This window comes from Haliotis rufescens, unplaced genomic scaffold (genome assembly GCF_023055435.1).
Source record: "Haliotis rufescens isolate VD_foot unplaced genomic scaffold, xgHalRufe1.0.p SCAF_10, whole genome shotgun sequence".
Lineage (NCBI taxonomy): Eukaryota > Metazoa > Mollusca > Gastropoda > Lepetellida > Haliotidae > Haliotis > Haliotis rufescens.
The window spans coordinates 20594264-20621392 of record NW_025963780.1 but is presented as its reverse complement, the minus strand read 5'-3'; the positions used below and the strand labels follow the sequence as shown (position 1 = coordinate 20621392).

Here is a 27129-nt window from a genome sequence, read left to right as displayed (position 1 = left end):
CCCTGCCACCACCTTAACACACATACACATGCATTCACACACATATACATGCATTCACACACATGCACATGCATTCACACACATACATGCATTCACACACATATACATGCATTCACACATGCACATGCATTCACACACATGCACATGCATTCACACATGCACATGCATTCACACACATGCACATGCATTCACACACATTATATATGTATTTTATTTTTTTAAAGTTTAACTTAAACATGGCACATGTTGCACAAGAAATATTGCTGATACAATCTGACTGCTTATTGGTCAGTTCTGTTCAAGGCAGCGTTAAGATTAAAGTCACTTACTCTTTTCATGTATGCTACTCAAAACAAGTTAAAGAACACCCTCATTTGGGTAGATGTGTGTTGCAATACCCACCAGCCATGAAAGATTAACTATTGTAGGAAAAATTGAAGTGTTCCTTTACTTCTTTTGAGTAGTATATAAATATAGGCTTTGACTGGCTACATGTTTCTCATGCCTATTGCTTTTTAACTTTGATAAATATATATGTGCCTTTCCAGTAAGTGACAACGATGCAGCATTGCCGAAAGTCCCAGCAAGGAAACCTAAGTATCACCGTATAGAACCACCCCCTGGTGAAGAGCCTCTTCCTAAAGGTATCAATGGCAAGTTACCACTTGTCTCATCACTCTGTGTGGCTCATGAGGGGTCACCTCTTGCAGAGGAAATAATTTAAGTAATCTGACATCAGACTGAACTGTTCAGCACCTGGGGCCTCATCCTCGGTTATCCAGTGTATTATGTCTTCATTTTGTTTTGATGAACACACTGGACACATTTTCCACCGTGGCTTCATTTTGGAAATCATGTCACCATCTCTAACTCTTATCATCAACTTCGAATAGAGTTTCTCTCGCCCATTAGTTTGAAATCTTCGGCTGATTAAACAACTGCTAAAAGGACCTGTATGATCGAGAGTTCAATAGATATGATTTCAAAATTGTGGCCTTGTACGAGTGAGCCCCCAATACATTTAATCAAATCATTTAATAAAAACACTTTTTATATGACTTGGAAAATTGTTTTCCAGAGTATTTTCCTTATCTTGTGTTCTCAGTTTTATTTGAGACAGTATGCAACAAGGTGAGTCGAGCACCGCTTGTTGAAAGAACGGGGTGATTTGATTGGCTGGCTATTTTTGGCATAATTCATTGAAACCCGACTCAAACGAAAGACATGATTGTGAATGTGTCCAGGGCGTATACAGGGTTAGAAACTAACAGTTTTTGTCCACTAGTCCTTATAATGATAACATAGAGCAAAACCCCTAAAATGGGACAATTTCTACTCGTCCTTAGGATACCTTTACTATTGGGCAGTTTGGTAAGGACTACAGGACTAGTGCCAATTTCTAACGCTCGTATATTAAAATAGAATGGAGAGGTAATACACTCGTTATGAAGATGTTGAGTCTCATTCCACAAAGTGATCTTTGTGCTAAGATAATTGTAACTGTACGTACATCCCCAAAAGACTTACAATTGTTGTAGCACTAAGATCGTTTTTGTGGAATGAGTCTTCAAGGCCCCATTCCACAAGATGACTTATGACAGTCATTGTGCTAAGCTTGGTGATCTTAGTGCTCCGATGATCATAAGTCATGGTTAAAGAATGGAACTTACCGCACTTGTAGTGCTAAGATCACTTTGTGGAAGGGGAAGGGGTGTTCTAGGAAGCCATCATTGCTGGAAGTGTCTCTCTGCAGTCACGCAGGGTTGTGAAATGAGAGTTGATCAGTGTCAAGCACCGTAGTGTAACTCTGTTGTGTCAGTCCCTTGGTGCCACCAACTCTGTCCCTCTGTCATCCTGGAACACAGCATTTGTTATCTCCCTTCTTTAAGTTGATTTTAATATACAGTGGAATCCGTACAAACAAGACTTGCGTGCGACTGGGTTTAAGTCTGGTTTAGACAGCAGTCTAGATTAGACAGAAATCTGATTCTAGCTTCCTTTGGAGCCTCACACAAAATGAGCAGTCAATATAAAGATATGTGTTCATGTACTGTGATGTCTAAGTGATATGTCGTGGAAAAGCAGCCAACCTACACAATATGACACCATTCTTGGATCAGCTGACATTTTTACATTGCACATGCTGCCTTGTACAGCAGACATGGTTCTTACAGTTAATGTTGCATATTAACAATCAAAACACCTATCAGCTCATAAAAGAACTCTTGGAAGCTTTGCAGTCGTCATCAGTTGACCTGACCTTAAAAGTAAAGGCTGTTATTCAAACAAAATTAATCTTGACAGTCATATTTACTTTCAATTCTTATTAAATGTAACTGGGGGCACGGGTGGCCCAGTCGTCTAAGGCGCCACGATTCGCCCTTGGGCACGCCCGAAACCTATGATTGTGGGTTGGAATCCTGGTTCGCCCCGATTATGTTTCTAGGTTTGTCAGTGCTAGTGGGTTTTCTACGAAGTGGTAAACGTCTGATACCTGCATCACTTTGGGCTTTCCTCCAAAATTAAGCTGGCATGCCATGATATAACTGGAATACTGTTAAAAGCGGCGTTAAACCCAACTCACTCACTATTAAATGGAACTGTTTGATTGGTTTGTTCACCAAAATTAGATTCAATCTTGGCCTATACCAAGTAATATTCGGCATCAATCTATGTTGTGAAGGAATTGTTAACTGAACATCTAACCAGATGTGCAAGTGAGATTTGGGAAGTTTATCCAGATAAGAGACCGGATCATTTACAAGATAAATTACAGGACTTGAGACTGGAATCCGGAATGAAGGAAGTCCAGTTTAGACAGATTCCGCTGTATTTCTATGTGTCTCGGTGAAGGAATAGGTGTGTCTAAATTTTGTTTTCAAATACACAAGTTTTATAGAAGTTGACAAGCACACTGATCAACAGTGCCATCATGGTAAGAGAGAATTTGTTCATTCATCCAATATTTATTGTTTATTTGATTGAAAATGATCCTCTGTTTTGCCTGATTTGACATGAAGTAATATGCATGTTTTGTTTTGCCTATTTCCTGTTGTTGTAGATATGTGGTGGATGTAGCAATCTTTCAATGTCAAACATGGATGTATGCTCAAATGCAAAAGTAACTGTGATTGTATAAAGTTATTGCAACTGAACATATGAATTTACCTATGTTGATAATAGGGCTGTAACAATTCACCGATACCTACAATATCAACGATACTTTGGTACATATGATACTTGAATCATCAGTTTGTGAGATCGTGATATGCTATAAATAGAACATGATTAAATAGAGTAACCAGTTCATTTAAGGATTGACTGGTTTTTTTTGGTTCATTGAGGTATGAATCGAAAAACTGATGTGCAAACTGTATGAATAGCCGTTTGCTGTGTGTCATTCTGAGGGAGATAAAAATTATAGGAAAAAGAATGTGATTAAACATGATAAATAAGAGCACAGTTACTTTTAACTTTGAGTATATTCTGTGATGTCACACCTTATGTGAGTGATTAACCCTGTGTTGTAGTAATTACAGGTGTCTCAGGTGTTGTTATATGAATTCCTCTCCCCCACCAGGCTGGGAGGCACGGGTCGACAGTCATGGGCGGATATTCTACATCGATCACAACAACCGAACAACAACGTGGCAGCGGCCCCAGGTCGGACATGTTGTTGCTCATCGCCGCCCAACCATCAGCTCGGAACAGAGACAGCAGCTGGACAGGAGGTGGGTGCATGGGACAAGTGTTGGACCACACAAACTGATCTGTCACATCAAAATGTCTAAAGATGTATATATCTCACATTGACAAAGTATATATTTCTGAAAAGCTTACGAAGAGATATTTGATATGCATCATGACACAATTGAAACAGAAATGAAAAAAATCATAATCTCACATGAGTGCTTCAGACTGGCCTTGACCCTCCTGACCTTCGGGGTCAAATTTGACCTTGTTCCACCACTCCGACTTTGGTAGACTTTTTATATGTTACAAAGGGATCAATTCTAAGTGTAAATCAGTTGAAATCGTTTCTGTTGCATTTTGTGGTGGGTTGGGTCTATATTTGGGTAGACTGACTGGACTACTAGTGTCTGATGGCACAGATGGCGCAGTCTTCTAAGAATCGCTATTCGCTGTGCACAGTTGTGTCCCCTAGGTGTTGCAGAAACCTATGATCATTGAATTGAATCTTAAATTACAGGGCAGCCCGTAGTTCTGTGTAGTGACATGTCAATACAATAGTCCTTAATAGGGAGCAGCACAGGGGTGCAGTTACCGCATCTAGATAGGGCTAGTTCTATGCTAGAATGGACTAGTTTTAAGAAAGGGGAAGAAAGTTCAGATGCTATCAGGTATTCCCATTAGATGGCATGAGTGAAGACCCGTGAAGATCCGGTGTAGAATAGGTCTTCAGCAACTCATGCTTGCCGTAAAAGGCGACTATGCTTGTGGAAAGAGGCGACTAACGGGATTGGGTGGTCAGGCTCGCTGACTCGCATGTCATCGATCCCAATTGCATGGATCGATGCTCATGATATCAATCACTGGATTGTCTGGTCCAGACTCAATTATTTACACACTGTCGTCATATAGCTGGAATATTGCTGAGTGCGTCGTAAAACAACAAACCAACCAACAGATGATATAAACACTTTTCAGATCATGGAGGAACAGAGCAGTTTGATCAGATGGCTATTGTTAGCATCATGTCATTGGAATGGACTCAAGAATGAAGCTATTGTAGCAAATGGATCCAAGGCATTATCAAAATAGAACCGACATATGATACTCTGGATAATCGAGGTTGATGAGATTGTGATTGTCATTGATTACAGGTACCAGAGTATACGGAGGACAATAACAGCAAGTCGTCAGACCGACCCCGAGAACACATCGTCGGGGTCGGACACAGCTTCACCTGGAGCAGGTATGTATAGATATTGCCTCCACCATGATGTGAATCAAGTTGTCAGTCAACAATATGATACAGGATAGATCTGATTCATTCGGTATCCTTTCACAAATGGGGGCGGTCAGGTAGCCTAGTGGTTAAAGCGTTTGCTCATCACGCCGAAGACCCGGGTTCGATTTCCGACATGGGTACAATGTGTAAAGCCCATTTCTGGTGTCCCCTACCGTGATATTGCTTGAATATTGCTAAAAGCGGAGTAAAACCATACTCACTCACTCACTCACAAATGGATTTGATTAAGTTCACTTTGGCAGGTTTACAAACTAATACAGATCAGCTTTTTTTTATCAGATTGATTATTTTGTCTGCGACCTTGACCACTACTCTGAAGCCTGAGTCTAGTAAAGTGATTTTGGATTGATGAGCATGATAAGATCAACTAATAATAGCCCACATAATAACAATAAAATGTACTGAAAATTGATTTCCAAGAGCCAAGTTCGGGCTAGTCTTTTGGCAATGTTTGGGGTTGTCCAGAAATATGACATTATTTGACATCACAAAATTGAAATCTCTTATTGGAGAATTCAAGATTCCATGGTCATGAAAGACAGGTTCAAGCCCTCTGCAAACATGTTCTACAATAATTACCATGAGTTACCTCCTCTGTACTACAGCCGCACCTGCATCGACGGAGAGTTCCCCCCAGGCCATGCCGCTAGCAGAGAGAACCATCCACAAACTGCCTGCCATCAAGTTTCTTACACGACCAGACTTCTTCCCTATGTTGCAGGCAAATGAGGTGAGTAGCGTTCCTTTACACAGGGTCATCAATCATATGTCACTTATGCAGGGACTTTGCTGGTTGGTTGGTTGGTTGGTTGTTTAATGCCGCACTCAGCAATATTCCAGCTATATGACGGCGGGAACTTTGCTGGAGACATGGCATAAATAAAGACATTTCCATGAGATGAACTTTTGATAGGACTTTCTTTTACCAATATAAGAAAATCTTAAAGACGTTTTGGATGAGAATCAGTCAGCATGGTCATTGTTCAAGAAAATAAACCAATCTGTTATTCTGATGTGGATAAAAATATGACATCTTTTCACACAAAAAACAGTGAAAAGCCACATTGTCTGTATCCTTGATTTTCTAGTGTGTTTATTAATGCTGTATGTCTCAAATCTCTAATGCTAAACGGGCGGCCGGGTAGCCTAGTGGTTAAAGCATTCGCTTGTAACGCCGAAGACCCGGGTTTGAATCCCGACATGGGTACAATGTGTGAAGCCCATTTCTTGTGTCCCCCTGCCGTGATATTGCTGGAATATTGCTAAAAGCGGCTTAAAACCATATTCACTCACTCACTCACTCACTCACTAATGCTAAACATACCCTCAAATCATTCACTGCCATAGTTTAGGTTTGAGCCCGGTTCGGACCATCTTCCTGAGGCAAGAGCATCCACTAGCCTTTTTATCAAAGTCTTGTTTCCACTCTTGCTACATCAAGCCCACTTTCCTGTGCTAAATATGTTTGGACTGTCGCACATATCGATAGTCCAATCAGAGAATGTTTTACAAAATCCACATCCACGACTGGATTTACTGCTGCCTGTCTTTGTTGATACCAATATGTTTTTTCATCTTTAAACCCCCCGACGATTGCCTTTGTTTTTGTGTCAGGGATGAAATCGCGACTGTTTTTTTAGGTCGTTGCCTATGGTAGTTGCCATCTTTATGAAGCTATACGAGATCTGACAGCGATATCATGTTTTCATTGCAAGGAGCACAACTCGTGTTCTACGCCAGGTGGCGCCAGGGTCAAGCCAAGAAAAGTGGCCTTGATTTTGCATGGGTACAAACTAGTCTTTGATATAAGCTAGTGGACACGTTTGCCTCGGGAAGATGGGTTCAGAAGACATGATGCTGAAAATAGCTGTCCAGTTAAATTAAAAATTTCTTTAGCATAAGAACTGACTCCCTTACCCCATCTTTAAACTGTGAAACATCTTTACTGCTAGAAGTTCATTTATGAGATTCTTCTGATGCATTTGGACTTGTGGACTATTTCTCAAGGCCTTGTCCGTTCAAGCATGTTATTTTTAATTTATGTCTATTCTGAACTATTATCCAAAAGAGCAGTTACTCTGTGGCAAACACACGCTTGCATGCATATCAATTTAGGAGTAAAATCATGTTGAACGTGATGTTACACTCCATTTCAAGACCGCCTCCGTGGTCTAGTGGTAGAGCGTCTGGGGAGCGGAGGGTCCGGGGTTTGATCCCCGACCGCGTCATACCTAAAGACGTTAAAAGATCGTACTTGTTGTTACCCTGTCTGGCACTTGGCCTTAAGGGGATAGAACAAGGACTGGTTAGCTCGGAGTCAGTATACTGTGTCTGAGTGGGGTATTCATGTTAAACTGCGGCATGGTATCTCAGTGAGCTAGCACTATAAATCAGCATCAGTCCGGACTAGTACAAGCAGCCACACCCACACACACACACACATATGCATGCACGTCGCTATAAAAGTGAAATAATCTTGGACGCGACGTTTAACCCCATTTCTCCTCACCTACACTCCATTTCACCTCTCCTCAACGTAAAAGGGTTAGTAATGAAAGTGGAAAATGAATAATTAGTAAAATGAAGTTATAGTTGTAAAAAAAATCATATCATATCATATAGTTATCATATACATGTATTCGAATGGGGAAAATGCTGAATGATCTTGGATGCTATATCTGTGCGTATATTTTACTGTCTGCATCTTTTGTGCATCTCCTCGAGGCAAGTGAGTTAAGTGACTTTAAAAGTTGTTGAACTAGGCTGGAATTATGTAGTTATATTTTGGCTGCACTAAGGAGTCTATGCATAGTCTAATCAAAATCACTTAATGATATCGACATCCAGTTCATAAACAACAACTCAACTGCCGTGCTGAATTTGTTCGATTGCAGGATTTGCAGAGCATGAAAATCTTGTCATGTTTTTCTTAGGAGGGTCTCACATGATGTGATGCACTAGGTGCACTAGGTGACATAAAAGGGACGTAACTTGTAATAGCCACTGGTGGCTCAAGGGAGCCCAGAATTTCCAGCCACGTTCGGCAAGGATGGAAACAGGGCTAAGTCAGTTAACTCCCTTGCCACAGAAAGATGGTAATGTGAGACAATCAAGCATCTTGGTGAGAAGTGCTGCAATCTCATTAAAATCAGATCTTAGTTTTCGCTACCGCTAAACAAAGATCTGAGGACATCCCATTATGGGTCACGTCAGAACGAACTTTCGCGAATTTTGACCGACCAGTGAAATGACTGACAAGAAATCGACATTGGCCAATCAGATGGCAGCTTTCTCGAGTTTTACGACACTAGTTTCAAACTGGCGACTACGCTTCGAAACATATTTTGACGTATTCTCGATTAAAAAGTTTAAAACTGATGAGAGAAACATGCTGGAATGGCTTATAGATGGCCTAGATTGTATGGATATAATCATAAAACCCGTAACTGTCGTTCGGAGTACCCCGTGTTAAATATATTGTGGTTGCATGATTAGAAAACACATTTCGACTGTCACTTTCATGATCTGGTAAGCGACGCTCTGATGGTTGGATGAAAGGTCCGTAATGGGATGTCCTCAGACCTTTGTTTAGCGATAACGAGAACTAAGATCTGATTTTAATGAGATTGGAAGTGCTGCACATTGTTTTCTGTCTGTCCATGCCCTGTAGGGAATCTAGTTCTGTGAGCGTCACTTGTTGTTACAGGCTGCAATGGCAGATTACAACCGGAATGGAACTCTGAAACACATGATCACTCGCATCCGACGTGACCAGAACGCTTTTGAAAGGTTTGTAAAGACTGTACTTGATCTGAGTTGATATAAAAGCATGTTGACTTCAACATTTTGTTTAAAGCATTTGAATGAAAAAGATGTTATACTTCATCAGTCCACACCCTGTTAGTCTAGTCTTCTGGGGAACCTTGTAGAGGTATTCAGCTATCACCAAGGCCACATTTTCTCCCATGTAACAGGGGCGGTCGGGTAGCCTATTGGTTAAATCGTTCGCTCGTCACGCCGAAGACCCGGGTTCGATTCCCGACATGGGTACAATGTATGAAGCCCATTTCTGGTGTCCCCCGCTGTGATATTGCTGGAATATTGCTAAAAGCGGCGTAAAGTCATACCCACTCACTCACTCTCCCATGGAACAGCTGTCAGGCTGTGATATTGCAGATATATTTCTCAAAGTGGCCTTCAGCCAAACTCACTCAATCACATGGAAACATTACTCATAAAGTTTGGTTAAAACTACTCTATTAATACGGTTTCACTCCATGAAACATATACCTTATTCACTGCCATAATAAGCGCATTGGGTACTTAGAAAATTGAGAACTCTGTGTGCGTTTTTGGGGGTGGCAGTGGGATGGGGTGGGGTGGAGGGGGGAGATGTTTATTAAACCATCCGACCTTGAAATGTCGAGAAGTAGGAATTCTGTTTGAAAGCATGCTTGGGTCTTACTTTTGCCTTGCAAATTGTGATCATTGCCTTGAAAATGCCTTTAAAAAAGGTGGCAATTTGGTTGAACTGTGGAACGTGCCTAGATGTAAAGGGCAATACAGGCACAGGCTTGTCATAAGGGAACATTGTTGCTAAGTGGTACTTGATACTGGACCTATGGTTTATATATCTTGTTACATTTGTTTGTCTTTTAACGCTGCCCTCAGCAATATTCCAGCTATATGATGACGGTCTGTAAATAATCAAGTCTGGGCCAGACAATCCAGTGATAAACATCGATCCACGCAATTGGGATACGAAGATGTGTATAAACCAAGTCAGCGAGCCTGACCACCCAATTCCGTTAGTCGCCTTTTACGTCAAGCATGGGTTGCTGAAGACCTTGCTTCAGAGGCTTTTCATAGATTCATCAGTTTTCAGCTGTTCATATATTTTGTATATATGTGGAAAAAGTTTTTTATGCAATGTGGCATTTGAACAAGAATGATTTCTTTAAACGTGAAGAATTAATGGATTGTTTTTTCTAGGTATCAGCATAACCGTGACCTTGTGACCTTCCTGAACCTGTTCGCTGACGGTGAGAAGGAGCTGCCCCGGGGGTGGGAGATGAAGTTTGACAGAACAGGGAAGGTGGGTGTTGTGAAAGCTCTTTCAATCATTTTCACTCATTCACTCGCTGCAGGGGTGTACCTAGACCTGCTGAAACGACGATATTTGGAACCAAATCTGCAGCAAATGTCAGTGAAGAGTTCCAAATTGGAATAGAAATATTTCCAGTTTATGCTAATATATGTAGTTATAACTGATGTTATGACTTTGTAGAGGGCTGGGATCTCACTGATAATAGGACAGTTATGAGGAAGAAGCTCCTTTTTTTACTCACTCACTCACTCACTCACTCACTCACTCACTCACCCACACCCCTCCGTCCCTCCCTCCCTCCCTCCTTATCCCACCCTGGCTAATTGCATGTCACTGTGCCCTGATGGCATTGGTCATTGCTTATTCTGTCGACCACATATTATCATGGTCCAGACTGGGTTATATTGGGGCTGTCATGATACAGGTGAAATTTTGCTGATTGGCAATATTCAACTTTCATTCACTCTTACATTGTGTTGAAAACTGAATATTTTTGTTAAAGTAAGTCAGACTTTGTCAACAATTGCAGAATTTTTTTGACAGTGTGACAATTATTAGGGTTAAAAAACAGCACTGATGTGTGATTAGGTCATTGTGACTGACACTCAAACAATTTATGATGGTCAATCGCACAGATTGCCTTTATTGTCCAGTGTCTCACTTTTCGGTCCCATTCTTATGCATGGTTGCAAACTGAATTATTTGTGGTTAAATACATGTTCAAGTACGGTTCAATTTGTCAATAGTATTTTTCTGTTCATAGGCATTTTTCATTGACCATGCCTACCGAACAACAACATTTATCGACCCGCGCCTGCCAACAGACATCCCTCCAATCAACCCGGATTTCCTGCAGACGCCAATACCTAGAGGACCCAGCAGAGCTGCAAGGAATGACCCGCTCAGACTCGACGCTGTAAGTCAGAACAAAGGCATATGAACAGATCAGTTTTAATATCAGATCCAGTGAAAGTCAAGACAGAAGATTGTCCAGATTTTAATGGAGTTATCTTTCCAGGTTTAATGCATACCACCATAGTTGCTGACTAGGTTAAATTAGATTTCTGTTTTTGGGGAACCATAAAATGTCCGGTGACCCAACCAGTTTGAAAAAAATATTGAATTTTTACTTTACAAGACCATAAATTGATGATTATATAGAAAAATAAGCAAGTTGGATGATGAAAAGAAATATTTTTGTTTCCAGCTTTGTTTCAGTGAATAATATGAATCCCCACTTTTCTCAAATGTTAATAACTATTTACAGCATTTACTGGACATATTTGACATATGGGCACAAAATTAATGCCGAAAAAGTCATGAGAAATTATATGCCTTAATTTTTCATGACATGTATTCATATGTTTTATGTTCGTGACTATGCATATCAAATACTCAGTCGCAGGCAACGTGTACACAAATCGGCCTACCCTCTCTTGTATATGTGATGGGTGTGGTCCGCGGTAGTCAGGGAAACGCTTGACACCAATTATCTCACTTGCTGCGAGGAGCCTGCTAAAGTGTGACCCCATAGATTGTGATTAAAGCATCCCATAATATGGGTGCAAGATGCCATTTTGTAATTGTTTGCAACATGACGATTGTGGAGCAAGTTATATACCTTATATACATGAATGAAACAATAAACATATTCCAGGGATGCAAACTTGCTAACCCAAGTAAGTTATCTCACGTTACAGGATACCCGTGAAGATCCAGTGTAGAATTGGTCTTCAGCAACCCATGCTTGCTGTAAAAGGCGACTGTGGTTGTCGTAACGACAACCAACAGGATCGGGTGGTCAGGCTTGCTGACTTGGTAGATGCATGTCATCATATCCCAATTGCATGGATTGATGTTCATGATGTCAATCGCTGGATTATTTACAGCCATCATACAGTTGGAATACTGCTGAGTGTGGCATTAAACAGCAAACAAACAAACAAACAAACATCATGGTACAAAAATCGTGAGGGCTAGTAGAATTTCTGGTGTTTTAGGGGTGTCCTTATATACGTTGTCATTCAGGCTAGTAGATGTCTCCGGTTGAGTTTCATCCCTGCATTCTCAGCCAATCAAGTTATGCAAGCTTTTTATCAGCCAATGAAATTACAGCATTTTGATATTGTTTATTGAGAAACTATTTAAACTACATGTTAGAAATTGCCACTCTCCCCTTCCCACCATTTTGATAAACTGCCGTCATAGAGACAATATGCAGTGAAAGTTATTCTTACTGAGCAATGTAATTTCTGCTTCATGTTGATTGTCTTGTTCAATGCGACCATAGCACAGTGACCTCATGTGAACAAATTATCACAAATACATGTAATTGAAAATGAGGCACTGTTAAGAATTAATCATAAAATTCGAGAGAATTTCTTGCTTGTTTTTATTTTATTTAGTATGTAATTATTTATCGTTTAAACAATAGCTTGTTTTTATTTTATTTGATATGTAATTTGTTATGTTTATTGTTTAAACAATCAGCTAAGTGAGTTTATATCTCCACTTATTTCTACTTTTTCTCATAAAAATTAGTATAGGTAATATAAAGGATAACCTATGCGCATATTGAAATTACGGATTATCTATCTGTCCCAGATATTCCGTACTTCCTCGTAGCTTGTAGGTTATTCTCTGATTATTCGAAACATGTCTGAAATGCATCACGAATGATTGACACCATCCCTGTTGTTCCTGCCTGTGGAATATACAACTACCAGGACACAATGCACATGAGCTGTTTTCGTGTGTTTCAGCCTGTGCCCCCACCCCGGCAGCCCGTGGCTGACACTGTCATCCCTACAGGTAAACCTCATCATCCTCATCATCATCATCATCATCATCATCATCCTCATCCTCATCATAATGTCCTGTGTGTGGGCATGTGGACATGGCTAGCTTCACCTCATCACTCTACCTCTTCAACAGTGGGCCTTACTGCAAATCTAATTTTGATTACAATGTTTTGGCCTGATCAATCTATATTTGAGTCCAGGAGATTCTCAGATTTTGTTTGTTTTTGTGGGGTTTTTTCTGGGGTGGGGGTGGGGGGTGGGGATCTAATATTTACTTGTATTCACTGATCTTGTGACTGTTGACTGTGAAAGTTGGGAAATAAGGAGTAACTTATTATATTTTGGGGTTTACAAATCAAACCAATCTGACCCAAAATTGGAAGTAAAGCATGTTTGTTTTATTTCTGATCACTCTGTCTTTGACGGATTAGAAAAACTAAGAAAATATATCTCCGAAGGTCAAACAAAAAAGGAACTTTTAGTGTTTTAAACAGTGATTGATCCGATGCATTATATATTGGCAAATGACTTACCGACAAAAGAAACCTATCTCTAACTAGTAGCTTCATGTATTTATTTTTTTCAACATTGCAAAGCTGATTAATTTGATGCCAATAAAACAGATTATATTGAGCTACACAATATTATAGTATTTTGTTCAAAATACCCAAGCTGATAACTGTATGCTGAGTAAGATAGAAGTAAGATTTATTTTTACGTAAATAAATAAATAAATAAATAAATAAAGTGTTGCCCATGTAAAGCTGGTCATGTCCACTAGCCGAGTGTTGTGATGAGGTAAAAGATTTTCTAATCAATTGTTTTGTGACTTGGTGTGTACAGCACGCTTCAGTGGAATATATGCATTGTACTACTGCAAGGGATGATTTTGTGACTATGTGTGTGGCATATGATTAACCAAAGTAGAGCAGTACAATGTTATTCCTGTACAGTTGTGTGGTCTCAGTCTGGACTAACAGTTCATATTGTTTGAGTGAAAGCTCATTTGCTGAAAACTTAGATGGTGGTCTGACTTCTTTGTCAGTTGTGATGAAAATTGTCCTAAACAAAATAATTTCAAGGGTTTTTAGTCCTGCCCCGCACAGAATCACATGTTATGAAACATATGATGTCTCTTTGGTAAGTGACTTTGTCCAAACTATGCATGTTCACCCAGCCGTGAATAGGTACCCGGTTGGAAGAGATGGTATTGTGAATGCAAAACCTTCCGGTGCCCAAAATGGTTTTATTATCCCCAGGAGCTGAGAATGTAATTTCTACAAGCTTCAGGCCAACTGGGGAGCATTAATTTCCATCCCTGATTCCATGGCATAATGTTATCAAGTTGTTCATCGTATCATATTGTCCTTAACCAGGGTGAGAAACTAACAGATTTTGTCCACTAGTCCTTATAATGATAACATATAGCAAAATCCTTAAAAAGGGCCAATTTCTACTAGTCCTTAGGATACCTTTACTATTGGGCAGATTGGTAAGGACTACAGGACTAGTGCCAATTTCTAACGCTGCTTAACCATGCCGACAGTGAAGCCATGTAACATGTTTTTGGCTTCCAATCCACATTGACGGTGTCTGAAAAGCACAAATATCAGAAAGTTATAACACTCAATCTTTAAAAATTGAAAAATTCCTTTAATTGGAATCCCTCCCCTGTATTCACACAGTGTCAGTTATCAGTCCATGCAGCAATGAGCTCTCACTCTCATCGCTTGTGTTGTGTGAGGTCTCCACCCTGTGTTGTGCTGGCCACCACGCATGCAGTATTTCACTGCTCCCGTTTGTTGTGTCACTTTGGTTTACTTGTGCAGTATTTGTGAAGCTGTGAAGTGTTCATTCTGTGTATGCTACTCTACTTTTGTTAAGGATTACCTTGATAACCACAAAAGGATGAACAGATTTGTACAGGATTAAGTCTCAGTTAAAAGACGAATAATAGGCATGTGTCGGCCTTGAATTTTTCATTGACCGAAACAGAACACCATATAAACCCTGTTCTGACCTCAACAGTTTTATAATAACAATTGGCTCAGCAGGACTTTGATTAAATTGTGGTATCAGTGAAATTTGCATTTCTCTATTGCCTTGACTTTCTTCAGAATTTTATTAAGCACAGGGGTTTTATGTAGTACCGTATTCGACGTAATAAGCGCCCCGCTCTAATCAGCGCCAACAGCGATATTTGCTAATATATTGGCTATCCCAATCAACAATCCCAATTAGCACCCCTTCCGATTGATCAATGTAAACAAGACTTATTCATTCACGTATAATACGCACTCCTGTGTTATATGCACCATAATTATGGGCAATTAAATTCTGGAAAAATATATCTGCCATGAAATTTATCTTTCAACTCTGTTTTTTTTTCATTAAAATAATTTTCTAATAAGAGCCCCCTATTTCTAATTTTGAGATCGCCCTGGGCGCTTATTTCGTCGAATACGGTATTCCAAACGAAATGCACTTGAAAGGCTATATAGGAAAAGTATTGCTTTCTTTTTTTAAATTTGGATTTTTGCAATGTTCTTATTAGTTCAGAGGCTTTTTAACATTGCATTCAATGTAAAAAGTAAGCATAAAATCCTCTTCCCCCTTTTTGGTCAGTAAACTACAAGTCACCGCTACAAAGCCTTAACATTAGTCGGGAATTCCAATTTCAATTTCTTTGCTGCATGCTGCTGCTAGACTGGTCGAGATATATCCCTGACAAAGCAAGAAGAAACTTTTGGTTCACTACTTGATATCACTCCACTTGGGATGCTTGTCTTAGCCAAGCCCACTTTGTCAGTGAAAGGATTTTGGATGATGCTTAACAAAAGTCGAGTAGTATATAATAGTCTACGGGACCTTGTTTTGTGTGAATGCATGGTTGATGGAAGGTTTTTGTTTTCAGACTATGTGCAGGCTAGCAAACCAACACGTGAGTGGGAATTAAGCTCAAACTACTCTTCCTTCTCCTCCATCTTTTCTACTATCATGGGGGCGGTCGGGTAGACTCGTGGTTAAAGCGTTCGCTCGTCACGCCGAAGACCCTGGTTCGATTCCCGACATGGGTACAATGTGTGAAGCCCATGTTTGGTGTCCCCTGCCGTGATATTGCTGGAATATTGCTAAAAGTGGCGTAAATCCATACTCTCTCACTCACTTCTATGATGAATTAAAAAAAAAAACATGCAAAAAATGTCATTTGAAGACCGTTTGTTCAGTTCTTATATTATATATGAGCAACATTTGTTTTCAAATTGACAATTTTCCATTAAATCCACTCATTATTTTGACTGATAAGGCATCACTTGATATATAATGAGGACATTTGACTATTATCTGTTTGCTTGCTTGCTGTGTGGCTCCTGTCCCTGTCACATACTCATGCGTATATGCATCGTCGATTATGCATGGTAGAGTCTCCATTTTATTAAGACTAATACCTTGGACCCTCCCGCCACTGTAGCTGTTTTGGAAGTGACTTCACCTTGCCACAAACCTAACCAATTTTTCTCACCCATGAGCTTGAAATCAGCAGCCAATCAAAAGCTTTTCTGAAAACCAGAGATCCACATTTAAAATCGCGGCGTGTTACTAGCAAGCCACCCTTTGGGAGATTTAGGATCAGCAACCTATGCTGGTCGTTAGGGGCAACCAAGAGGATCAGGTGGTCTCCGTTACTTGGTGTGGATCATTGCTCACAATATAAATCACTGGATTGTCTGGTCCAGCCAGGGCGGTCGGGTAGCCTAGTGGTTAAAGCATTTGCTCGTCACACCAAAGACCCTGGTTCGATTCCCGACATGGGTACAATGTGTGAAGCCTGTTTCTGGTGTCCCCCGCCTTGATATTGCTGGAATATTGCTAAAAGCGGCGTAAAACCATACTCACTCACTCACTCACTCTGGTCTAGCCTTGTTTACTTCTTCTTAGCCCTACTTATTTCTGAGTGCAGCGGGAATAAACACACAAATTTGCGTGTCCACGATAATTTTTATTCAAATCAAAACACTTTCAGTGTTAAGGCTTTTAGCATTGTTTCATTCGAACCACTCTCAGAATGAAGCAACAGTGGCAGTTGGTCCTGGGTATTTATAATAATAAAAAGGAGATATAATCCACTGGATAATTGAGGATGACTGATATATGGAGTTAGTACTAACACTTGATAGCTTTCTGTTCTGTGGTATAATTGTTATTCTCATGATTAGTCCTGGTGTGGTTTCTGTGACTTGGGGATCAATCTCATTGAAGTGAAATCTTTTAGTCTGATACTGTACCTCTCTCTGCGTGAAGATCTCAGCACACACCCGAGGCTGTGTCAGGTGAGGTTTCTATTCAACCAATGATCGTGAGGCTTCTCAATTCCCAGTACAAGGAGCAGTTAATTCAGACATGCATATCTTATCTCTGTACCTTCAACTTGAATATAAACGGGGAGGTCCAAATGGGGTGTCCTCTGATCTTCACCCAGAGAGGCATCGTGTCGGAGTGAAAGATAAGATTTTAATGAGATTGATATGTACACCTGTCTCAGGTAACTAATTGAGTATATTTGTCTGTATTATCCTTTTAGTTTTGTTAATTGCAGGTGAAAGAACGGCATCTGGTATGATTAAAAAAAGTTGTTTTGAAAAGATATATTTATATGTTCTTAATGTTGCTTTCAAAAATAAGGTCACTTGGTTTTAGGGCTGTAATTGGTAGAATATTTCAGTAATCGTATATGAACTAAAACTTTTGTGATATGTTGAGACTCTCTGACTTGGTTGATGCATGTCATTGTATTCAAAATGCATGGATCAACGTTCATGATGTCAATCACTGGAATGTCTGGTCAAAATACGACTATTTGCAGACCGCCGTCATCTAGCAGGGTTATTGCTGAGTATTGAGTTAAACAGCAAGCAAACACATGCCGCAAACATTGTTTAGGGTTCAATCCCAGATTTGGGCCGATAATGTTTCTAGGTTTGTCGGCACCATACCCGTGATCATGGTATTCACCTTTCACCCTGGGCTCTCCTCCCACATCAGGAGGATGGCAATCCGTTATATAACTGAACTCCTGTCAGAAGTGGCATTACACCAATCTCACTCACCCATAATACAAACCTTGTATGGTTCTGGGTCAGAACAGGCCCCATCATTCCATATGCTTATTGAACGATTAGACTAAAATGAGGATCAGGTGGGCACAATGTCTGACCTTCTTGATGGTGTGTCATCATGGATCGTTTCCCAGGTCATCTATCACTGGTCTGGATTATTTACAGACTGATATGATGCATGTAGAATATTGCTGACTGACGTAAAATAGTATTCACTCACTCAAATGTCAAAATAGTTTTCAGGCTTGTAAGTTAGTGAATGCGTAAGGTTTTTGTCAGCTTTAAGCAAAATTTCAGCAATATCATGGCAGTGGAACACCAGAAATTGACTTCACACATTGTATTCGTATTTGGAATAGAACTCAGGCCATCAGCGGAACGATTGAAAACTTAAAGATTTCAGTCAATGAAATTTGTTAAACCAATCGACCCCTGAAGATCCAGGTTAGAATAGGTCTTCAGCAACCCATGGTTGCTGCAAAAGGCGACTGTGCTTGTCGTAAGAGGTGACTAACAGGATCGGGTGGTCAGGCTCGCTGACATGGTTGATGCATGTCATCGTATCCCAATTGCGTGGATCGATGCTCATGATGTCAATCACTGGATTGTTTGGTCCAGACTCGATTATTTACAGACCGTCATCATATAGCTGCAATATTGCTGAGTGTGGCGTTAAACAAACAAATGTTAAATCAATCTAATATTAGTGGTAAGTAATGATATTGATATGATGACATCATGCTGTTGTTGTTGCAGTTGATTCTGAGCCAGGTATTTACTGGCCATTCAGAATAGGCTTTTGTGCAAGTAAAACGCAAGTGCAAGTGACGCAACTATAGGTCATTATGCAAAGCTGTAGAGAAATTATGTATTAACCATAATATGGTTTAAATCTGAGAATTCACTCGAATCTGTTAATTCTGATGATTTCTCCATTATTTCATCACCATGGATGCAAGTCACAAAATGAATCTGTGAGGAGTTGTGAAACAGTATATATTCCTGGTTTGATTTCAGCGTACAATGAGAAGGTGGTCCTGTTTCTACGGCAACCAAGCATCGATGACATCTTGAAGGACACGTTCCCCCAGTACTCCTCCAACAACGTGCTAAAGGAGAAGATACATAAGATCCGCTCACATGGCACCGACGCCCTTGACAGGCTCTGTAATGATATTGATCTCACAATATTACTTAGGTGAGAATTGTGCCACTGGCAGCTTGGGTTGTGGACTCCCCAGGGAGCTGAGAATGCAAGTTTCATGTAAAGATAAATGTAATTTTTTAACTTATCCTGCATTACTCCGTATTGCATTTACTGCTGTCTTTGACAGAGAGACGAACTGTGTGAGATCCAGCTGCTGAAGAAAGTTGTTTCCATCTGTCCAGGAAGCAGCGCCCCCTCCCACACAGTCGGCACGTGACCCGGAAGACATGACGTCATGTCAAAACTCATAACTGCTTTGTCAACCACATGGATCGGACGTGAACTGTATCCCTCAGTGGAATTATTAAAGAGAGTTTACTTGGTCCTGACTTTCTTTCGTTTTCTACGACAAAAGTCTGCTGTATTACCTTTGCCTTCATTATATGTTAATTGGTAATGTTTCTCGCTCGGGTTCTGACTCTCGTCACGGTTTTTCCGAGCGTATTGTTGTTTCCCGCCATTTTGGTTTACCGCCATTTTTTCCCGCCCTGTTGCGATTCACTACATGTCCACGTACTTTCGTGTTTTGTGTCTTGAATTCGCTCTATGGTTGGAGTTTTACATTAAGTTTAATGATTGTTTTCGGCGTGTTTGAAGCGTAATTGTTTGCTCTTATTAACTTTGTAACAAGAAAAATAAGTTATGTTGAGTTACATTATGTTTCACGTTGTGTGTTTACACATCGTTATGTTTTTTGCTTCAATTCCAGTATGTCTCGCTGCTCTCGCTGCCGCGGGAATAAATCTGGACGGGACCCCCACCCCTGCTGCCTGGACTGTACAACCCCGTGTACCCTCACAGAGCGTTGCAGTTATTGTAGTCCCCTGTCGCCAGTCGCCTTCACCGCCTACCTCAGAGTGTCTCGGAAACGATTCACCCAGCGTGTCCGTCGACTCGCCAACATGTCATCCAACGTAGAGTCTGCCTCCCATGGCACGACATCCGACCGTACACGGTCTCCTACACCACCCTTACCGTCATCTACTTCGACATCATCGTCTGCAGCATCGCCCGTTTCGGGTTTCCTGTCACCTCTACCATCTACGACGACAACTCCGGCGCCTCCGATGTACCCGGCGCCTCTTGGTCCGGCGCCTCCGGTGCCTCAGATCTACCCGGCGCCTATTGGTCAGGCGCCTCCGATCTACCCGGCGCCTCTTGGTCCGGCGCCTCCGATCTACCCGGCGCCTCCGGCGCCTCTTGGTCCGGCGCCTCCGATCTACCCGGCGCCTCCGGCGCCTCTTGGTCCGGCGCCTCCGATCTACCCGGCGCCTCTTGGTCCGGCGCCTCCGATCTACCCGGCGCCTATTGGTCAGGCGCCTCCGATCTACCCGGCGCCTCTTGGTCCGGCGCCTCCGATCTACCCGGCGCCTCCGGCGCCTCTTGGTCCGGCGCCTCCGATCTACCCGGCGCCTCCGGCGCCTCTTGGTCCGGCGCCTCCGATCTACCCGGCGCCTCTTGGTCCGGCGCCTCCGATGTATCCGGCGCCTCTTGGTCCGGCGCCTCTGATGTCTTCGATGTATACGGCGCCTCTGACTACTTCGGCGCCTTTGACTTGTGCTGCGCCTCCTACTTATGGACATGCCCTTCCGTCATCGTTCATGGATCCATCTTGGATGCAAGCTTGGATGCAGTCATTGTTTGCGCAAGCTCAACCCACCTCAGCGACGCCGACGGTGCCTCCTGCGACGCCGGCGACGCTGACGGCCCCGACTACTGCTACTGCGATTCCTGAGGCCCCCTCCACATCGGGTGCTTCTCGGTCTCGAACATTGTACACCTCGTCGCCTCCGACTGTCTCTCGACACTCGTCCAAGTCTGCTCGTTCCCGTCGTCGCTCTCGTAGTCGCTCTCGTAGTCACTCACCCGTACATAGACGACGACGTCGTTCCTCCTCCTCGGAAGGATCATTTCGCCCCAACTATGACCCTCCATCTCCCGAGATTGATACACACTTGGGCCTTTCACAGGTTGCTGATTGGTTGGCGGACCGTCTGGCCTCCGTCGCTCCCTCCCCGGGCTCCGATGTGGATAAAAAGTTGACGATCTGGTCTAATCCGACTTCTCTACCACCCGACCCAATGCTCACTGACCTGGTTACGGCGTTGGATGAGGACTTCGCTAAGTTGTCCCTCACGCCGTCGTTCAAGGCTCCGCGTTTCCGGCGGGAAGATTTCCCCGTCCACTCCTTCGACGTGGCCGACGGTGCACATATCCTGGACGAGGACTTACATCGAATGACCGGGTCTTCTCAGTCCGTCACCATACGTATGCCGGACTCCCGACTCGCTTTCGTGGAAACGGAACTGCGCCGTACTTTGAAGCCACTATCTACACTTGCTTCATCTGCCAGAGCCATTGACCAGGATCTCGCTGAATCCAATCCTAACAGGATCGACCACTTGCGCACGGTTATGACGTTCCAACTTCGCCAGATCGATCACATGCGCAATCACCTGAGAGCTGCGCTTGCGGAGATCACCACTACTCGACGGTTGGGTTACTTGACTTCCACGGACTGGGATTCCGAATTCAAGCGTTCCTTACTACGACAACCTTGGTCGGGTCCTACCCTTTTTAATGGTGCTATCTCCGCTACCCACACCCGCGTCTCCAGTTTCGCCAGGGATGAAACTGCTCTCAGAGCCTTGGAGCATGTAACACACCAATCAGCGGCCAAGTCCTCCAAAGGCAATTATAAACCACGCCGTTCCTCCCTCAAGGTCGTCTCCAAACATACCTCGCCCTTTCGTGGGACAGGGCGTGGTCGTGGTAGAGCCCGTGGCACTTACCAACCCCGAAGGGATCGTCGCCCCGGCAAGGGGGCCGATTCCACCTCAAAGCGTTGACCGGCGGCACCTCAACGACTGGGACCTCCCACCCCCAGTCGTTCCGGTCACCGACACACCTGTGGGTGGGAGACTAGGCCGGTTTTGGAGAAACTGGTACATACTGGAGGACCCGTTCGTCACCGACATCCTCCGTCAGGGGTACCGGCTCCCATTGTCTGCGCTGCCTCCTCTGACGTCTACTCCGTCAACGGTCGCTTATTCACCCCACCAGCTTCGGCCCCTTCACGACAGCATCCTTTCCCTACTGCAGAAGGAGGCCATAGAGATCGTACACGACCCGGCTCGACACCCAGGATTTTACTCTCCGGTGTTTCTGGTGCCCAAGAAGGGGACCACCAGCTGGCGCATGATACACAATCTCTCCACTTTCAACCGGCTTTACCTGGAACGTCCTCCCTACTTCCGAATGACGACGTTGCGACTGCTCAGGACGAGAATCTCAGCTGGCGATTCCCTGATCAGCCTCGACATCCAGGACGCCTATCTTCATGTCCCCATCCACCCCAACGACCGGCGCTTCCTCAGGTTCCTTTTCAATGGTACCCATTACCAGTGGGCGGTCCTACCATTTGGAATTTCTACGGCCCCGTGGCTTTTCACACGGATCACCCGCCCGGTCACCGCCTACCTACACCTGAGGAACATCAACTTCGATCCATACATCGACGATTGTCTCCTCAACAATCGGGACTCGGCGTTGCTACTGCGTCACAGGGATTTTACCCTGCGGCTCTTCAATCAGTTGGGTTGGATCGTCAATCAGACCAAGTCGGAGCTGATCCCATCGTTCCGTCTGCAGTTTATCGGGGGCCTGTTTCTCACGGATCTGGACCTCCTTCAAGTCCCCAGAGACAGGTGGTTGAAAATCCTCGCTCATCTCTTCCCTGCCCTTCAACAGGCTCGAACTCTCCGCCAATGGCAGGTTCTATTGGGTCTCCTCACGTCGGCTCAAGACCTGACTGCCAGAGGTCGCCTCCAGCTCCGTCCAATTCAACGGTTTCTCGCACCCTTTATCCGGCAGCAGGATCCAGAGTCCCTCATCGTCCTCCCGGTCCACCTCCACCCCTTCCTCCGATGGTGGACGGTGGAATCGAACGTCTGCGGCGGCGTCTCCTTGACCGCGCTACAGCCCTCCCTCCACCTGTTCGTCGACGCATCCAAACAGGGTTGGGGGGCTCATCTGGGGACTCAAACAGTTGCAGGGCTGTGGTCAGGAGATCGACTCTTCTGGCACAGCAACAACCTCGAACTCGAAGCTCTCATACTGGCTGTCTCCCACTGGCAGAGCATTCTCCGGCACGGCCAGTTGGCCATCTCCACGGACAACATCACCGTGGTGTGGTGTCTGAGGAATCAGGGTACTCTCCACTCTCAGTCCCTGCTCAACCAGACCTTCCGATTTTTCGACCTGGTGGACCGTTTAGACTTGCAATTCCTTGTTCAGCACATTCCAGGTTGCCGGAATGTTCTGGCAGACGCTCTGTCCAGGCCGGACAAGGTGGCTCCCACCGAATGGCGACTCCACCCAGAGATCTTCACAGTCCTTTGTCAAACGATCGCCTCTCCAAACATCGATCTGTTCGCCACGTCTCAGAACTGCCAGCTGCCGACTTACATCTCGCCGGTCCCGGATCCGGCCGCTGTAGCAGTCGACGCCTTCAGTGTTCCCTGGGAGGGATTAAGCGCGTACGCTTTTCCGCCTCCGGTTCTCCTTCCCAGGGTTCTTCAAAAGATCCAGGCCACTCGACACTTGACACTGATTTTGGTCGCGCCTTGGTGGCCGGCCAGAAGTTGGTTTGTCGACCTCCGAAACGTCGCCAGAGACAACCCTCTAGAACTGCCAGCGTGGTCCAACCTTCTGCTTCACCCACACAGTCGGTTGCCCCACCCAAGTCCCGCTCGGTTTCATCTGCACGCCTGGCACATCTGCAAAAAGCCCTAGGAGCCAAGGGCTATTCGACTAGAGCAGCCAAGGCTATTGCTTTCGCCCATCGTCCATCTACACGGGGACTATATGATGATAAATGGTCCTCGTTCCAGGCGTTCTGCTCTGACAAGCATCAGGATCCGATGACGGCATCCCCGCAGTTCCTGGCTGAGTTTCTTCTGTACTTGCGCAGCACGCGTCGATTAAAAGGCTCTACCATCTCCACGTACCTGGTCGCCATTAACTCCGTCCTTGCCATTCCGGACGACCGGAGAATGACGAAAATTCCCGAACTCCAGGCTATGCTGCGCTCGTTTCGTCTCGACGACCAGAAAGCCAAGTTCAGACCGCCTGCGTGGGATCTGAATGTGGTCTTAAAGGCTCTTCGGGAGGCTCCCTTCGAACCACTCCACACGTCTTCCTTTTACGACTTAACGAAGAAGACGGTGTTTCTACTGGCCTTGGCTACTGCCGCCCGGGTTAGTGAGCTCCACGCCCTCGACGTCTCTCGGGTCAGGTTCGAACGCGGGACTCATGGAGCAGTTCATCTTGGGCTGTGCTGGGACTTCATCGCAAAGAATCAACTCCCCGGACAGCCTGATAGATCCTTCACCATCCCTCCACTTTCGTCGATTGTGGGTGCCGACGACGTGGAGGAGCTCTTATTATGCCCAGTTAGGGCCCTGAAGGTTTTCCTGCGACGGTCTAAAGCCTGCCGTAAGTCTAGGAAACGCCTTTTCCTACCGGTCTCCCCTTCGTCGCTGTCGGAGGTCAGCCGGAATACTATCTCCCTGTGGCTCCGGGCGGTCATCCTCCAATCTTATAAAGTCGCCGGATTGGACCCCCCCAAGGCTAACAACCCCCACGAGATTCGGGCGGTCGCGTCTACCATGGCTCTGCACAGTAACTGTTCCCTCAAATCTATCATGGAAGGCTGTTTTTGGCGTTCCGACACCGTTTTCGCCAACCACTACCTCCGTGATGTAGCCTTGGAAGATGTCGCTGGCGTTCATAGCTTTGGTCCCCTGGTGGTAGCTCAACAGGTCACCAACCCCCGACGCCACTGATTCTCCGTTACCCTGAGCGGGGCCCGTCGACCTCTCTGGTGTTTATCACCACAGATTAGAGGGCTCTACTGCGTTCCGCATTCGCTCTTAGGTCAGTGCTAGTTTTGGCATTCCCGCCTCATACTATTTCTGTCACCTATTTCGGGTTCCCTCTTTTGCATCGACTCTCGTTTCCTTTCACAGGAATGGTCGCTGGTGTTCCGGTCATCGCTTGTCCATGCGGTGCGATTTCATCGGACCTTTGTCGAGGGTTTTCTTCTGGCTCACATCTGAAGGTATGCCCACCGGCCGTGCCGTCTGATAAAGATGCAATACGGAGTAATGCAGGATAAGTTAAAAAATTTAGTAAAATCTAAATATTTTTTACATTTGTATACTTATCCTGCATTACGAAGTCTAAGTGCCCCCCCTGCGCTCCGCTTCCTCCCCACGAAGTTTCCGATGTTATGTTAAAGCAGTTATGAGTTTTGACATGACGTCATGTCTTCCGGGTCACGTGCCGACTGTGTGGGAGGGGGCGCTGCTTCCTGGACAGATGGAAACAACTTTCTTCAGCAGCTGGATCTCACACAGTTCGTCTCTCTGTCAAAGACAGCAGTAAATGCAATACGGAGTAATGCAGGATAAGTATACAAATGTAAAAAATATTTAGATTTTACTAAAACCAGGGTAATGTACTTTGAATATACCATTGTCTGGTGAAGTCTTGTACTTTATCACTTTTTGTGGATCATCATCATCATCATCATCATCATCATCATCTCCTGTGGAAATAGGACCCCACCCAGTCCCTCATATTGTGCCCCCATAAAGATCCGGGTTATAATATGTCTTCAGCAACCCATGCTTAACGTAAGAGGCGACTAACAGGATCGGGTGGTCAGACTTGCTGACTTGATTGGTGCATGTCATTGTATCCAAATCGCATAGATCGATGTGCATGATTATTTACAGAAGGACATCATATATTGCTGGAATCTTGCTGAATGCGGTCTTACCCAACAAACAAACGAAACCTTATGCTTGTCATAATAACAACTAATGAGGACCGGGTTTTTAAAATGGTTGATCAAACTGTTGCTTGTCATTGTTGCTCAATGGAGTGGATTGCTGCTCATGCAGTCAACCCCTGGTTTACCAGGCTCAGTTGGACCACCTCCGTGGACCAGTTGTAGAGCGACCGCCTGGAGAGCAGAAGGTTGGGGGTTCTATCCCCAAATGTGTCATAACAAAAGATGTTAAAGATGGTACTCGTTTTTACCCTGCCTGGCACTCGGCATGAAGGGGCTAAAACAAGGACTGGTCGGTTCCGAGTCAGTGTACTGTGTCTGAGCAGGGTATTCATGTTAAGCTGCTGCATGGTATCTCAGTGGGCTAGTGCTATAAAAACGGCATTAGTCCGGACTAGTACAAGTAGCCACACACCCATACACACACTATATATAAGTGCAATAATCTTGGACCCGACGTTAAACACCATTTCACCTCACCTCACCAGGCTCGGTTGTCTACAGGCCAGCATCAGTCCTATCATATGGCTGGAAAAACTTTCTTCTAACTGCTTTGTAAACAGTGACATTCATTCTTACATCAAAAGCTCTTAATACTAGGTTAACTTACAGTGCTGAATTTGTTCTTAACATGAATAAGTTCATGCTCTGGTTTGGTACAATTAGCCAATAGTCTCATACATTCATCATCTTGATATAACTGGAATACTGTTAAAAGCGGCCTTAAACCCAACTCACTCACTCACTCACTCAATTGCATGGATCGATGCTCGTGATGTCAATCACTGGATTGTCTGGTCCAGACCCGATTATTTACTGACCGCCATCATATAGCTGGAATATTGCCGAGTGTGGCGTTAAACAACAACAACAAACAAACAAACACCGTTGCCCTTTCAAGCTGACTTTTCTGTGCTAAAACAGACACGCTCAGGGGAGGACAATCGTACATTGATAGGAAGATGTTCATTCATAGACCTTTTTCACTGTCCATTTCTACTTGAAGCAACTGACCAAGGCGAACTACATTCCCTCATTTACTCCATTA

At 43.9% G+C, this 27129-nt stretch overlaps 1 protein-coding gene across 5 annotated transcripts in view; it reads left to right on the top strand.

Moving 5' to 3' along the window:
• LOC124143117 (E3 ubiquitin-protein ligase HECW2-like) overlaps positions 1–27129 on the top strand; it is a 78586-nt gene that overhangs the window by 30210 nt on the left and 21247 nt on the right. For 2 of the 5 annotated variants that reach the window (XM_048387974.1, XM_046511945.2), the window contains exons 10-19: positions 549–653; positions 3581–3731; positions 4845–4936; positions 5599–5723; positions 8700–8782; positions 9986–10088; positions 10864–11016; positions 12863–12911; positions 15816–15842; positions 19036–19216. In XM_048387974.1, coding sequence (XP_048243931.1) covers positions 549–653; positions 3581–3731; positions 4845–4936; positions 5599–5723; positions 8700–8782; positions 9986–10088; positions 10864–11016; positions 12863–12911; positions 15816–15842; positions 19036–19216 — 1069 coding nt within the window. The remainder of the gene's footprint in view (positions 1–548; positions 654–3580; positions 3732–4844; positions 4937–5598; positions 5724–8699; positions 8783–9985; positions 10089–10863; positions 11017–12862; positions 12912–15815; positions 15843–19035; positions 19217–27129) is intronic. The other 3 variants (XM_048387976.1, XM_048387982.1, XM_048387980.1) reach the window with 3 other exon arrangements.